Here is a 15,711-nt window from a genome sequence, read left to right as displayed (position 1 = left end):
CAACTTCGTTGCTGACACACAAAATAAATTGGTGCAAGACCATGCATGGTTCAACTGTTGCCTGCCACATCTAATCACAGTATAACATTCCAAAAGTAATCAAGTACAATTCAGTAATGGGAACAATAAGTCGACGGGATGACAGGACTGGATTTAGGTCAATTGTTCAATGGTAAACAAAGTCACTACTTTTTCCAGGAATATCTTCAACTGATGTGTCAGGGCATTTATTCTTACCGCGCGATGGGCGATGGCAACAACTTGCACTAACAATAGTACCTAACAAACCACGAGTATGCTTCAAGCAATAACTAAAACTGATATGACAGGACATTTAGCCATATAGTAATTGACAATAGTACCTAGCACAAAATGGATGCTGTATGCTAATGCTGCGGAGAAGGTTAGCCTACGCATCCACTTAACATCACTTTTCTGCTCCTGAATAATATCCAAAAGAACACAATATTCAATTGTCCAATCATGCATTTCAACACAGAATTTTGCAATGACAAACAGAATCATTTGCAAATGTTGTCAGACAAATGAATGACGCAAGGAAGTACAAAATCCATATTACATACACGCATCACATGGTGAAAAGGAATTATCAATTGAAATTTTACGGGTGTGTTCATTCAGGCAAACTGCAGTGAACAATCCGCATTCAGCTTTCAAACTTTCCTAAAATATCACCATCTCGGAATAGGTGGTATTCCGAATTGTCTAAACTGACTTTTGTTCCGCCGTATTCCGGAAGTAGAACATCGTCTCCAACATTTACGCTTGGTGGTACTGTATTTCCGTCTTTATCTTTTGTTCCAGGGCCAACCGCGACGACTTTGGCTTGCAGTACTTTGCCAACCGACTTCTCCGGTATCACGATCCCACCTTTCGTGGTAAGCTCTGGGGCACTTCGTTCAACAAGCACTCTGTCGAACAACGGCATGAATTTTTTGAAAGCTCTACCCGCCATTATTACTGCAAAAGAAAACATTAATTACAGACTGCAATAAAGCCTGCCTCACTTCACGCCACTACCTGTTATATAAATCGCTGGTCAACGCAAAATTGATATAGCAGCTTGCAACGCCAACTGATATCTGAAGTAGGACCTTGCAAATCACTGCCGAAGGAGACTTCTATCGCAGCACGCGTTTCAGATCTTGGAACATGTGAGTTGGATAAAATGAAAGAAACACACATTTGCGCCCCTGGCGTGAGAATTTCAACCTTGAAGAATAACGTCGAAATAGATATATTCAATTTACCTTGTAGCTGCCGGAAATTATTTAGATGGTTCAATCAAGATTTTATCAGCTGTTGCGAAGTAGAAATTAATATATGAGAAACTGAGCAAGCAAGCACATTTGATGTACCAGTATCGTCAAATCTGCTTATTCACTGTTTACTTACTCATCATATTTTCCATTCATTCGTCTGAATCTTATCTCCGAAACGAATTGTCGGACCGTAAGCTTACACCTTGTTCTGTTTCTTTTGCTGCAGCCTATCGTATATCTGAGCAATATTCGAAAACATGCCTGTTGAAAATTTGGAAGAAGAGGGTTTGAAAAAGATTCCAGATTTGGAAGTTGCGCAGCTTCGGTTTTTGTTAACTTTGGAGGGTGACATAGACCGCAACGATGTGAAGAAACGTTTTCTTCGATCGATTGAGGAAAAAGGTTTGTTGATGAACTGTACAAAGTATAGAACATACAATCATTACGTATAATATATCTGACATTTCAATAGAAATGGCACCGTACTATGAAGATGTTTGTAAAGAGCTGAAATGGAAAGTAAACAACGCATTATTGAAACGGATAAAAGACGCAAACGAGAAAGCCGTCGAAAAGTTTGACGAAAAAATCAGTGAAACAGAAGAGATGGAGTATGAAAGTGAAGTTCGCGATGCTTTGCTTGCAAAAGCAGAATATCTCTGTCAAATAGGAAACAGGGTAAGTTTGATCATTACTCAATGTTCTGGCGAGTGCCATTTATATAATTATGACTCTGCATGTGGGAATTTTTCCTCATAACTTATACTTGACTTGTACTCTAGTAACTTTATTAGTAGTGAATCCATTTTGTTTTATGAAATGCAGGATGAGTGTCTTAAAGTATTTCAACAAGCGTACGACAAGACCATTGCTCTTGGACACAGGTTGGATATCATATTCTACAGAATTAGACTCGGAATGTTTTACATGGACCACCAGTTGATATCCGAGAATATTGAAAAAGCAAAACTGTAAGTGTATACTTCATCTGTTTTTCGGAAAGTGTGTTGCCAATATATTGAAACAAATTTGCAGATTGATTGATGAGGGTGGCGACTGGGACAGAAGAAACAGGCTTAAAGTATATGAAGGACTTTATCGTATTTCGATTCGCGATTTCAAGAAGGCTGCTCATTTGCTACTTGATACTGTTTCTACGTTTACCTCTTACGAGCTGATGGATTACAAGCAGTTCGTTCAATATACGGTCTACATCAGTATGTTGGCTCTGGAAAGGACTGAGTTACGAGAAAAGGTGAGTTTGGTCAGCGTTCTTAGAATGGGCTCGTTTATCTTATTTGCAAATGAAATAACGCAGGTTGTGAATGGTTCTGAAATCCTTGAGGTTCTGCATAGCAACAATGACTGCAAATCTTATCTGTTCTCTCTTTATGACTGTCGCTACACTGAGTTTTTCAAGTGCCTAGGTAAGACCTAAATTTCTTTCTGATCACATCAACTCATCAAGTATATATATAACATGTGCACTGTTTTTTATTCAGCGAACGTGGAAATGGAAATGAAGCTTGACAGATTATTCAATCCGCATTACCGCTACTACACGCGGGAGATGAGGATTCTTGCATACACTCAGCTATTAGAATCGTACCGCAGTTTGACACTCGACTACATGGCCGATGCCTTTGGTGTAACTGTCGAATTTATAGACAGGTCAGTGTGGGGTTGATTATCCCATTTTGTGATATATGTACAGTACACGTACAGACGTGGTCAAAGTAGTCAAGAATGCTACTCAAGTAAAAGTAGCGACAAAAAATATACTCAAGTATGAGTAGAAGTACTTTCATAAGCAACCTAAAACTACTTGAGGTATAAGTAGAATTGACTGACTTTAAATCTACTCGAGTAAGTAAGTAGTTTTGAAAACGGTCGTAATTCGTTCGCATGGACTGTCAAAAGCTTCAAATTGAGCTATGCAGGAGGTGCAGAGAGCTTGATTCGTATTGATGCCTCCCAGGAGGTATCAATTTCCGACAGAATATGCATTCGTCTGCATTATGGGATGCAAATTATAGTATTGATATGAAAATGCGATACTAACCCTTTGTTTACTCGAACACCTCGTTTTAGAAAATATCATGACATGGCGTCCTACCCCATATCATAAGGCCCCTATAGTTTAGGCGAAGAGCAATACGGGAAGTTGTATCGGATACGGTTTCAACAATTTGCGCGATTAGTATACGTTAATAAAAAATATGGTGGAACGTAAAATTGTATATAGTGGAGCTTTATTTTCGGAAAATAGAGGCATTACTACACTTGCTTTTATACTTCAACATGTATATGTTCTGCAGACAAAAGAACTGAAATTAATTAAAACTCAAAGTATGATGCTCGGACTTGAAAGAGAAATACATAAAAGCGGAAAATATTTCACATCTTTTGTCCAGAAAGAATTGCTAGATTTCGAAACGGCCATATTTGCTGTGATGAAATATTTGAAATGGGAGACAATGCAGTGTGAGCGGAACCACGCAATCCGGTGTCTAAATTATATTCACCTATACTTTCGTGAAAACATATATTTGACACTCCAAAACTACTGTACGCGAAGGGCAACAAAAGTTCTGGGCTTCACTTGACTTTTATGAAAATTAGATGTCGGTACTCCATGAAAACAGCCCCGAAATTCGTCAGGCTATCTTTCTTATTCGAGGATTAAACTATTTCTACTTGACAAACTGAAAATAGCGAAAAGTAGCGAAAAGTAAGTAAGTAGATCACAAAATATTATGAAGTAGAAGTAGAGAAAATCAGATCTACTTGAGTAAGTCTAGAAGTAGAGTAAAACTACTTGCTATTTTCAGTTTGTCAAGTAGATCACAAGATATTACGAAGTAGAAGTAGCAAAAACCATATCTACTTGATTAAGTACAAGAAGTAGAGGAAAATTACTTGAGTACTATGAAAAAGTAGAAGTACTTCGTTATTGACCACCTCTGTGTATATCTATTGTATAATGACGTTGTTACTTTCAGAGAATTGTCAAGATTTATTGCTGTTGGCAGACTGCACTGCAAAATAGATAAAGTCGGCGGAATAGTTGAAACAAACCGACCCGACAGCAAAAATTGGCAATACCAGGAGACCATCAAAAAAGGTGACTTGCTGCTGAACCGAGTGCAGAAGCTATCGAGAGTGATCAATATCTGATGTTTGAGTGGTTGACTATTTTCATGAACACGTAATATACATTTTCTTGTGACACTCGCAGCTCATATTGTGAGCCAAATAACAGCATTATCATGCTGTTGAAGTATGTATATTGTGATTACATACAGTGCTGCTGAGTAAGCTGACAATTTACAACAATTTACTTTGTCAAGTTTTAGCAGGTTACATTGTCTTGTTGATCAGATGCAAAATAGATGCAGGGATGATGTGTTCACGATCCATAAGTACTCTGGGTGTAGTTGCTGTCCACATGCCCCAAACTACTGCAGTAGTGTTCAAAACGTGCCAAAGTTCCAAGATGCACTGTCTGTGCTTTTTTCAATGGAAATCAGTATTCCAATAGAACTCAGGATCAGTGTTCAAAGTTTTCTCATTTGTCAATATCCAGCGTGTATTGAAAGAAAAACCTCCATGACTTATGCAAGACGAATGTGCAATTTCCATCGCAAGACGAATGTGCAATTTCCATCTAGTAAAGTGTGATACGGCGGACTACAAAAAGCCCAGGCATGATGAGCATGACAAATTCACTAGGAATAAAAGCAAACTACAACGAAAGCCGTTTGTTTGGTTAAAATTTCAGTTCTAAATATTGTGCTAAACTCTAAAACCAGCTTTCTACTACACAAAACTCATTGAACTTCAGATACAGTGAATTGATAGTGATCTACAATGGAACCATTAGTGGGGTTGCGAGTAGCCAAGTTGAGTACCCTGTTACATACTCCATGTCACTGTGAAATCATTCCATAACTCAACAATGCCATAAAAGCATTAATATTCACACCTATGGCAGTGATGTCCAATTGTCCATTGCTATTTTATTACAAATGATACATGCTACCTGGTATATATCTAGTGTTTAGTAGTCTATCCCTCCACTATGCAATTTTATTGGAAAGATGTGATGACGACATTGCATGTTCACGCTGGAGCATATGCAATTTTATAGCATATTCATATTGTAATGAACCCGAATATTTTGGGCTGACACTCAGCAGGGGGAATCGTCAGCGACTGGTACAGAATTGGGAAGAACACTGTATGTATATCAACAATCGCATCATTAGCATTTGCATACAATTTTTAGTTTGCATGAAGTAGAGATTCTATGAAATTATTGTGAATCAAGTCCATGCCCTCTATAGACCGAAAAAGTCGGACTACCTCATTTTTTTCCATGCATTCTCGTACTGAAAATGTTTCCAAGCCAGGTCGGTGATGATAGGGCTGGTTGCATAAAACCGACATCATTCTTTCCTTGCATGGTTTACCGGTTGAATCTATGTCTATCTTCCGACTCCTTACATTCTTTGTAAACTCCTTAACAGAATTTGCTAGTCCAAAGATTACTAGCAAGATCAACTTTCCATAGAATACTACTATCGTTTTTGTCTTCAATTGCTCGCTCAGTCTCTTGAGAGATTTCAGGTAATTTTCTTTGGATCGCATGTGATCTATGTGCATAACAGAGACACAATTTTCTATTGATTCTTTCCTTGTGGTTGGCCGATTTGTACGGTAGTTTGGTATGGTATCAATTAGCCAAGAAATAGTGGTTAGCAACATGCCTCCTTCGTCAAAGTTATCGTCATAAAATGTCCTTAAATCCTCATTCAATTTTTTGGCGGAATCTTTATTCATCACTGGGATAGTAACTGCCACGTGTGGTGCACATGCAGGATAATCAGTTGGTATTGACATTGTAAAATGTGCCTCAGAGTCAATACGAAGAGATAGTGACCGTTGAGCACAGCAATCTGCTACATCGTCTACGAACTCCCCATTGCGACAATACACAGACTTGACTATTTGTATCTCTGTTTCCAAAGTCATCTAAATGAATATAAATTCTAATATAAACAAATTCACAATTGTTATCCACGTTCTCAGTCAGCAGAAGATATGTGACACCATGTCAACATTCAACTGACACATGGCGACTCACACAGACAAACAAGTAGTTGCAAAAAGTCAGTCAAATTCCAATAACAAGTTTCCAATTAATGATCATGTGTAGCTAAATGTACCAGTATAATATTATAATATCTCATAGATCAGTGACAGGTTCGGTACTCGGTCTAGATGTAAAACATCAAGAGACATTCAGACCAAAACATACATATTGCATGACTGACTGACAGGGTAATATATTCTAAAGTTATGTCTGCCATAGTATACACATCACATAGACACACGTGAATGGATGAAACAATGTAGTGCGAAAGATACATGAAAACTACACAATGAAAGACCATTCCAATGGCATGAGCTCGGTCCTTGCCATGCCGTGGGGCCCACAACTATGGGCAAATGATTCCGTGACTATACCCTTATTCGTACAAGTATTCTCACAATAGACTAAAATGTGAAGAAACCCAGTTACTAAAAAATTATGGTGGGTGAGTAGAATTCTAGTTATTTTTGCACTGATAATTTACTGATACTTCAATAGCTAACCTGATACCACCAATGTCATTGTTTCTTTAACTATCCCGCAAAATACTATTGCTCAAATCTTGCACTTTGCTAACACGACGTTACATAAAAACATTAATCCATATACATTGCATCTAACAATTGAACAATTATATAATGGGTCAATATACATGACATTGTACGTTGTCGAATGCCCCAACCCCATTTCCCTGTGAGCATGGTATTCCACAAATGCGAGCTGGGTCAAATGTAGAAAAGCACCGCAAGTTCACACATTTTTGTGGAATGAATTTATACTCATTATTCAACTTGATTGAAGAGTAGTTACGAGCCATTCCATTGCTTCTTCAAGACCAATGTTCTTGAGGGCAGATGTCTTGAATATTTGCCATTTACGATCTCGTAATTTTGAGAGTCCTAATTCTTGTGCGATTTCAGCAGGTGACATTGCTTGGTCACAGTCTTGTTTGTTAGCAAAGACAAGTAAAATTGACTTCTTCAGCTCTTCTTCATCAAGCATGCTGATCAATTCCTGCTTGGAAATACCAATCCGCTCACGGTCAACACTGTCCACAACATATATAATCGCATCAGTGTTACTGTAATAGCATCTCCAATATGGCCGGATACTTGTTTGGCCACCAAGATCCCATACTTGAAATTTCAAGTTTTTGTAGGTTACGGTTTCAACGTTGAATCCAATCGTAGGAATTGTGGTAACGACTTCTCCCACCTGGAGTCTGTATAGAATCGTTGTTTTACCAGCACCATCAAGGCCCAATATCAAAATCCTTCTTTCTTTCTGCCCAAACAGGCCATAGAATATTGACAAAAATCCTCCCATTCCAGCGGTCTCAGTTTCGTGCACAAGAATATGGACGAAAATCTCACTCTTCGGTTTACTCACAAGACAATGCTCTTCGTTAGTGTGTTCATTCAGGCATTACCAGCTGACACGACATCGAAAAGGACGATTCATTTCCATAATAATAACTATATCATCCTTGAAAATACATGGACAGTTGTAGGATTGGTTAGACGTAATACACCAATATATAGTCTTGATCATGACATTATCGAAACTCTAAATCAGTGGTTCTTAACCTTTTTCCTCCACTGCCCCTTTTGAAAAAATATCGTGCTCCAGCGCCCCCCAACTCATATTATAAGGACTTTTAAAAAGACAATGGGTGAGAGGGAAGGCCGTAACAGCACTTCATCAGCCCCCTAACGAAACGATTGTCTTGCGCACCCATAGCGTGATAAACCAAACTTCTGAGGGCTTCGCCCCCAAGAAGCCCGTCGCGTGATTGCGATGGTCAGCAAAGTTTGTGTGGCCGCTGGTCGCCCTTGACGCCAAAATTTTCTATAATGCATGAATGAATAGGTGGTAATTGCATATATATGTCGCTATAAACTTTTTATACTCTCTGCCCGCGTAATCAGATTCACCAGTAGCGCTGAGTGAGCTGTTGTAGTGAAAAATGAAGGCCACGTAATTAATAATTGAACATAATTCGGGCGTGCCCGATGGTACAATTAACTCGTTACATGTTGTTACTTTGTTACCTCTGTCCGCTATACATTCAAAAAGATATTGAAACGCATTAAACTAAAGTAAGCTCACGATTCAAAATTGGTATTTCTGCACTGGCAAATAATTTTCTCTGATGGATATTATTTGTCCTGTGGGGTGCAGATTGCGACGACATAAATATTCGGCACGAGTGATTTAAGCCAGGGCTTTGGAGCAGCCGCAACTTTGCATTGCTCCAGTTCCGGCTGCGGAGCTTTCTTATATCATACATTAGCGGAGCCGCATATTACCACTGCTCCTGCTCCAGCTCTGAAAACTATCGAAGGTGTCTTTCTATATATCAGGGATGGGCAACCCGCGGCCTGCAGGCCATTTGTGGCCGCGAGAAGGTTTTGAGTAGCCCACGAGCTAATTTCCCATTATATTATCGAAATTCTGTTATATTATCGAAATTGAATTGCTCAGATTGTGAACATACATAATGCCAACCAAAAATATAATTAGTATGGCCGCGACACTTGGAATGTTGATGACTAAAATATCAGTTTCCAGCAGTCACATTTTTAGTCAATCGTCGTACATTACAATGAACTAAAATAGTAGTAAATTTTTTCTACACGCTTCGCGTGTTTAATTGTCACACGATTTCTTTCTCTGTAGCCTACCCCTACCAGAAAATGAAAAAACACCTGATTTAGCCGATTGAGTCTAACTATAGGCCTATTAGCTATTACGAGAGAAAGTATATTCGCGTTTGCGCTCGCAGAAAGATCGTCGACGATGGAAGGTAGGCACAAAATGATTGTCGTATAATTGCGGAAATCTTCGATAGCGATATGTCCAGATGCCGAATAGTCCTGTCCTTGCAAACTGACCACAGCGGGCGGTATACAGTCGACTCGCAATATAGGCTACCCAAGCAGGCTAATATTCTATTAATATTAACTTTTAAAATTTTATGTGCCTGGCGCGGCTAGTGGGCAACGCACTCGTTCGTCAATTTCATGTGGCCCTTTAGCCGAAAAGGTCGGCCACCTCTGGTCTATATAGATTACTAATTTATCCGTAGGTTAGTTATCTATAGTAATCTAGAGCCTGTCAGCCGTCAGTAGCATCGGATGCAGCAACGAAGACATAGGTGCCGGCGTGTGACGACATAATGAATACTTGTCGATAACATAGTTGCACTAGAACGCAGTTTACTCCGTGCCATTGCTGTGTACAGCTTCAAAATTCTGATGCGGCTTTTTAACACTGGCACTGTACTCGATCGTTAACATTAAGCCATACAGCTCAATTCAATCTTTAAATGCGCGAATATTATTCAACTGTAACTGTAACGTGATCAATAGAAATTCGATTTGTACCAAATGGCCGATGGTTTGACGTTCGATATTGTTGCACTCGTTACCAGTCCATCCGGTGTCGATCAAGTTTATCGAAATATAATATTTTCCCGTTGAAACGAATCGAATTAAACACTGTGCCATGGACATTGCGCCGTGCCCATAACGAATTAAACTATGCAGTATGCACATTGCACATTTACAAGTTTACGAAACAGATGATTACAAATTGGAAATCGCGTATATCAAATCAGTAATTTGTCTCCAACATAAAATACCATGGGGTTTAGGGCTACTTTATACTGCCATCCCCTATTTACGCTCGAAAATCCTTACTGGAGTGAATGACGATGATGCGCAGTAATGAATTCCAATTAGCATGCATAATTGCATTAATATATTCTACTCAATAACACTGTCCAATTTCGCAGCCCGATTAGAGAACTATCACGAAAGAACGACTATTTGCTCATCCGATTCATAACAACGATGAGATGGAATTTCTCGGCTCGTGCTCGTCATATCGACATGTGCAACGGAATCACGTTTTTATCCTCTCTCCCATTTCGCGTACATAGTGATCATTATTTTCGAACCGCGTATACAATTGGCCAATGGCCAGGCCATGGCCAACAAGGTTGTGCTGATGATGAAATTGCGGGTATGCCGAATACCCACAATATTCACAAGCATATTTCACATACCGAGGTTCGGCACTAATGGGCCCTGTGGATATAAAGCTGTATCAGCTGCATCAGCTGTCAGCTGTATCAGCTGTATCAGCTGTATCACCCTGTGGATATAAAGCTGTATCACCCTGTGGATATAAAGCTGTATCAGCTGTATCACCCTGTGGATATAAAGCTGTATCAGCTGTATCACCCTGTATCAGCAGTATCACGTCTATACTATGTCTGGGATGCGCGAAATAGTCTGGTAGTCTATCACACATTTAGTGAGTCAGCTCTTCTTGCGTAAACGCGCGAAGCAAGAGAAATTTATATATTTCATGATTGAGTCGGTCAATATATGATCGCGAATTGCATATAGATTGCTATCAATTTTTTTCCTCTCTCTACTCACGTAATCTGATTTAGGCTACCAACCGGTAGAGCTGAGTGAGTGTGTTTGAAAAGGTAAGGACCCCTCGTATAATAATTAATTAAACATCTCCTGCTTTATACCCGTTGGCAGGAACGAAAAAGCACTTCGTCAGGCTCCCCCAAAAAACTTGAGTCTTGGGCTCCTGGTCATAAACAGAGGTGACCATGATCAGTAACGAAGTACTTCTACTTTTTCGAAGTACTCAAGTAGTTTTCCTCTACTTCTGGCACTTACTCAAGTAGATCTGATTTTCACTACTTCTACTTCGTAATATTTTGACTCGAGTCAAGTCAAGTCAATCGATTTTCGAAGGTGACTCGAGTCAAGTCAAGTCACTCGATTTTTGGAGGTGACTCGAGTCAAGTCGAGTCAAGTCAAGTCAAGTCAAGTCAAGTCAAGTCAAGTCAAGTCAAGTCAAGTCAAGTCAAGTCAAGTCAAGTCAAGTCAAGTCAAGTCAAGTCAAGTCAAGTCAAGTCAAGTCAAGTCAAGTCAAGTCAAGTCAAGTCAAGTCACGAGTCAAGTCACAATTCAAGTCAAGTTGCTTTTTCGAAGTACGAGGTATGATTACGTCATTGCATTTTGCTGCCTGTCTGAAATACAGATTGAGTGGTCATTGATTCTGAACCGATGAACGAACATTTTGCTATCAAATTACTTTACTATACTCTAGTTTACGACAAAGTGAACTGTAAGCTTCGATCATTTCGTTTGCGGTCAATTTATTTATGAGAGAACAATGGAGGCTCAGTAAATCGCACGATCATTGAATTATTGGTCGCTCACACCACTGAGCTCACACGGGTCATACCAGCGTTTCGCGAACAATCCAAACATATGCAAGATACAATTGACCATTTTTATCCACACCGATTACCGATATGCATATGCGCAGATCGTGTGTATGTGTATCATGAGTCGGTGTATATGCCGCAAAAGCATCAAGGACAAAATAAACTACGTCCTTTCCTTTTTTTATCTATCCATTATATGTTGTCTGGAAAAGCTGTAAAGGAGAACGGATTGCCTAATAGGGGGACAATTTGGCGTTCTCGGAGGATCCCTGGTCCAAAGGATCCGTGGAGCTGATATCTGCGCACCATAAGAGGCCGGGTTTGGTCAGAGAGACAGACGGAGTCTTTATTTCTTCATCCAACTGAAATACAAACAAACAGACGGCAATAATGGTGGTACGGTATTCGGTACCAGCTAGGGATATCCACAGGGTGATACAGCTGATACAGCTTTATATCCACAGGGTGATACAGCTGATACAGCTTTATATCCACAGGGTGATACAGCTGATACAGCTTTATATCCACCAAAGTCACTCAACTATGTGTAGTTGAGTGACTTTGATATCCACATGGCCGCACTAATGTATGAAAATTGATCATTGAACATACGACTGCTTTGCTACAAGGACTTGATACCTCATCCGGAACGCTGGCGGTAGTAGTAGTAGCACTGGGCTATATAAACAGCAGCAATTTCTATGTCCTAATCCAATCCAAATCCGAACCGTCAAATCCAAATCCAAATCCTAATCCATAACTTTTTCATATTCAAGTCCATGTCCAATCCTAACCCGATTCCAACTGGAAATTCAGAAAAAATACTAATTTATGCAATGGAGGGATTCGAAAATTTTTTTTCACAACCAACGATTCACTTGATTCAAGATAACTTAGTAACCATAAGTACATTAATAACCGATCTGAATAAAGTTTGTCGCCATTCGCCCCACGACATTTCAATCTCCCAGAAAATAGGTAAATTTGAATAAAATATTCATTTTATTCCCGAAGCTTTTCGGCTGACCCTCGTCAGGGGGAATATCGTCAGCAATAATACGAGAATTCGAATAACTATGTTCAGCAACAATATGTATCGCTAATTATGACGTCACAGAGATAACATACAAAGTTGGGAAAACGAGAGAACTGCAGCGTTGGCATGGAGATAGCGAAGCAAAACAAGTTAATGCGCGATTTTCAAATGATACACAAATTCTTTCTGTTGGCATAGACTAGGTTTGCTCATAGTAATGATGGTGGACTCAAGAACAGACAAATGAAATAAATTGCGACCCTTAGCCAATATAGAGAACATGTCCTCGTGATAGTTAGCAGCACACGTTTGATTTTCTAGTAAATGTTTGCCTATAGAAGATTTTTGACCCATGGCCTGGTTACGTTCAAGAACAAGCGGATTGTTAAGCTGAGAATTTGAGATATAAGATTTGACAGACGGTGGAATGTGTTCTTTGATACGGTCCTGCAACCGTTTGGAAGTTCTCCCTACGTACCGACAATCACAGTGGCACTTGAATTCATAAATTACGTTGCTTTGTTTTATAGCCGGGAGAACGTCCTTTCTGGTTGCAGGAAACATTGGTATCGTGGTAAAAACAACATTGGTTTTCACCGCTGGATAACAGCGGTAGACTGCTGAAGTTATCTGTTTCTCAAATCGATAAGAAACCGGGCCAATCCAAGGAAGATGAATGTACACATCCCTATTTTCACGAGAAATTACTTCGGGGGTTTCTTCTGGTTTGGTATCATTCCAATGACTTAACTTTTTACTTATTGTCCGCTTAATAACATACTCTGGGTATCCGTTGTCAATGAAAATTTTACGGATGTAGTCAAGTTCATTATTCAATTTGACCTCGGAACAAATCATCAACGCCCGGTGAACCAAGGTGCCGATTAAATTGATTTTACGACTTTTTGGGCTGAAAGAGCTCCATCGAAGGTAATGACCCGAAAATGTGGGCTTCCTATAAACGGAGGTAAGGAATTTGCCGTCCCGTTTCTCCACAAGAACGTCAAGGAATGACAGGCGATTGTTAATTTCTTTTTCCGACGTGAATTGCAATGCTGGATGTAGTTTGTTCAAATTTTCCAGGAAACTATCACAGTCTGATTCATTATCGAATATCACGAACGTGTCATCGACATAGCGATGGTATGATAAGGGCGGTTTAATACCAGAAGAGAAGAGCTTATCTTCATGGAATCCCACAAATATATTGGCTAGAATAGGACCCAATGGTGATCCCATTGCTACACCATCAGATTGTAGGAACATGATATTGTTGAAACTAAATTCAACAGAACACACAGCGTTTCTCATCAATTCAATGAAGGTAGCTCTCGAGAAAGGAGGGGGTATTAGCTTACCGTTATATAGAGCATCAGCGCAAATATTCAACGTCTCATTTAGTGGTACGTTGGTGAAAAGGCTCTTTATATCAAATGAGCCTAGGAAATTATCGCGTAAATCAAATCCAAATCCTAATCCGCTCCGAAAAAAATGTCTAATCCAAATCCAATCCAAATCCGACAAAATTTCACAAATCCTGTTTTTTCAAAACCTAATCCTAATCCATGCTCATCTCTGGTAGGTAGTAGTTGTATATTGTAGATTCGTAGGTTAGTAATCTGCACATTCTGCAGTGTATAGTGCTATTACAGACGCAATGACCGAGTTGAGTCGGGTTGAATGGTTGTCTTCAGATTGAATATCGATGCAGCGGTTTGGCGCCGTACGGAGAGAACTGATTCATTTTATTGAGCTACAGCTTTGGTTTGTGGTACGAAGATATGGTACTACTATCATCATCATTGGTTTATTAGCAATTTTATCAGTTCAATACACCACAAAAATGCGATACAATGAAAAGACAGGAAGATGTCGAAGCGACAAGGAGTAGTCTATGGAATCTGACACCCACCTTGGCCTAGGCGATGTAAAGAGGAGGCATGCACACTGAATGAAGTAAAGAAGATAGTATAGAAAAAGAATGCGACAAGAAATAGGGCGGCATGTCACGGGAAGCGAGATCGATAGGTCAGTCGTGGTCCGGTAATCTTGAGGATGGACTGTATTTATTTAGTAGTGATTGCTTGTATTTCGGCTTGAATGTGGACATGCTCGTCGACTGTCGGATGGCCGGCGGGATACTGTTCCACACATCAGGTCCGGCATATTTGATGGAGCGATGATCTTTTCGGTCGATCATATGATATTTGGACGACGTGGACGCGCGTGTGTTGTACTTGTGCGCTTTTGATTCAGAGTTAAAGAAGTCATTGAAATATTCGGGGCAACGACCGCAGTGAAACTGATACATAAACTTGGCGATTTCTAGTACTAGAGTGTTTCGTTTGTTTTTAATATAAATCATACGCTCTGTACCACTACCAACTAGTTGATTACCGGTATTAGGTATCGAAATTACATTTTGACAGTCTTTTCACTCTTATAGATAACCAGGTTGACTTCACTCTGGTGCATCTAAAATAGATGAGTGCATTGCATTCTAGTGCCCACATGATTACCAGTGAACCCGGCCCTCGGTGAACCCAGCCCTCGGGAAATTTTGTATTCACGGATTGAGTAAGCGGGGGAGATAACGCAACGCCAACCCTAATTTCCCACCTCCGGCAACCCTAATATCCCACCTCCGGCAACCCTAATATCCCACCTCCGGCAACCCTAATATCCCACCTCCACCAACCCTAATATCCCACCTCCGGCAACCCTAATATCCCACCTCCGGTAACCCTAATATCCCACCTCCCCCAACCCTAATATCCCACCTCCGACAACCCTAATATCCCACCTCCGGCTACCCTAATATCCCACCTCCACCAACCCTAATATCCCCCCTTCCCCCAACCCTAATGTCCCACTCCCCGAACCCTGATGTCTCCCTTCCCCCTATACCCTACCCAACCCTAACACCCCACCTCAACCTACAGTTGCAATAACGAGCAGACCACGCGTGGTTGATATG

At 40.1% G+C, this 15,711-nt stretch overlaps 4 protein-coding genes across 4 annotated transcripts; 1 reads left to right on the top strand and 3 right to left on the bottom strand.

The window, feature by feature from the left end:
- Positions 1–468: 468 nt before the first annotated feature.
- Positions 469–1,200, bottom strand: LOC145454587 (10 kDa heat shock protein, mitochondrial-like). The gene is made up of 2 exons (XM_080332581.1): positions 1,042–1,200; positions 469–981 (listed from the first exon to the last, which is right to left on the bottom strand). The coding sequence occupies exon 2, from the start codon at positions 974–976 to the stop codon at positions 668–670; it is 309 nt and encodes a 102-aa protein (XP_080188707.1). The 5' UTR covers positions 977–981; positions 1,042–1,200; the 3' UTR covers positions 469–667.
- Positions 1,201–1,460: 260 nt separating this feature from the next.
- Positions 1,461–4,619, top strand: LOC145454581 (26S proteasome non-ATPase regulatory subunit 6-like). The gene is made up of 7 exons (XM_080332574.1): positions 1,461–1,685; positions 1,756–1,961; positions 2,109–2,254; positions 2,319–2,538; positions 2,602–2,710; positions 2,786–2,954; positions 4,286–4,619. The coding sequence occupies exons 1-7, from the start codon at positions 1,541–1,543 to the stop codon at positions 4,458–4,460; spliced, it is 1,170 nt and encodes a 389-aa protein (XP_080188700.1). The 5' UTR covers positions 1,461–1,540; the 3' UTR covers positions 4,461–4,619.
- LOC145454584 (RWD domain-containing protein 3-like) lies at positions 2,760–6,317 on the bottom strand. Its single transcript, XM_080332576.1, has one exon. It carries the CDS (start codon positions 6,315–6,317, stop codon positions 5,568–5,570), a length of 750 nt encoding a protein of 249 aa, XP_080188702.1. The 3' UTR covers positions 2,760–5,567.
- LOC145454586 (ADP-ribosylation factor-like protein 1) lies at positions 6,286–7,908 on the bottom strand. Its single transcript, XM_080332580.1, has one exon. The coding sequence runs from the start codon at positions 7,762–7,764 to the stop codon at positions 7,225–7,227; it is 540 nt and encodes a 179-aa protein (XP_080188706.1). The 5' UTR covers positions 7,765–7,908; the 3' UTR covers positions 6,286–7,224.
- Between the last annotated feature and the right edge of the window lie 7,803 nt (positions 7,909–15,711).

The sequence above is a fragment of the Botryllus schlosseri genome, chromosome 13 (genome assembly GCF_051294905.1).
Source record: "Botryllus schlosseri isolate E-star chromosome 13, Bs_hap1, whole genome shotgun sequence".
NCBI lineage: Eukaryota > Metazoa > Chordata > Ascidiacea > Stolidobranchia > Styelidae > Botryllus > Botryllus schlosseri.
The sequence above is the reverse complement of the archived record's forward strand: the minus strand, read 5'-3'. Positions and strand labels throughout refer to the sequence as shown.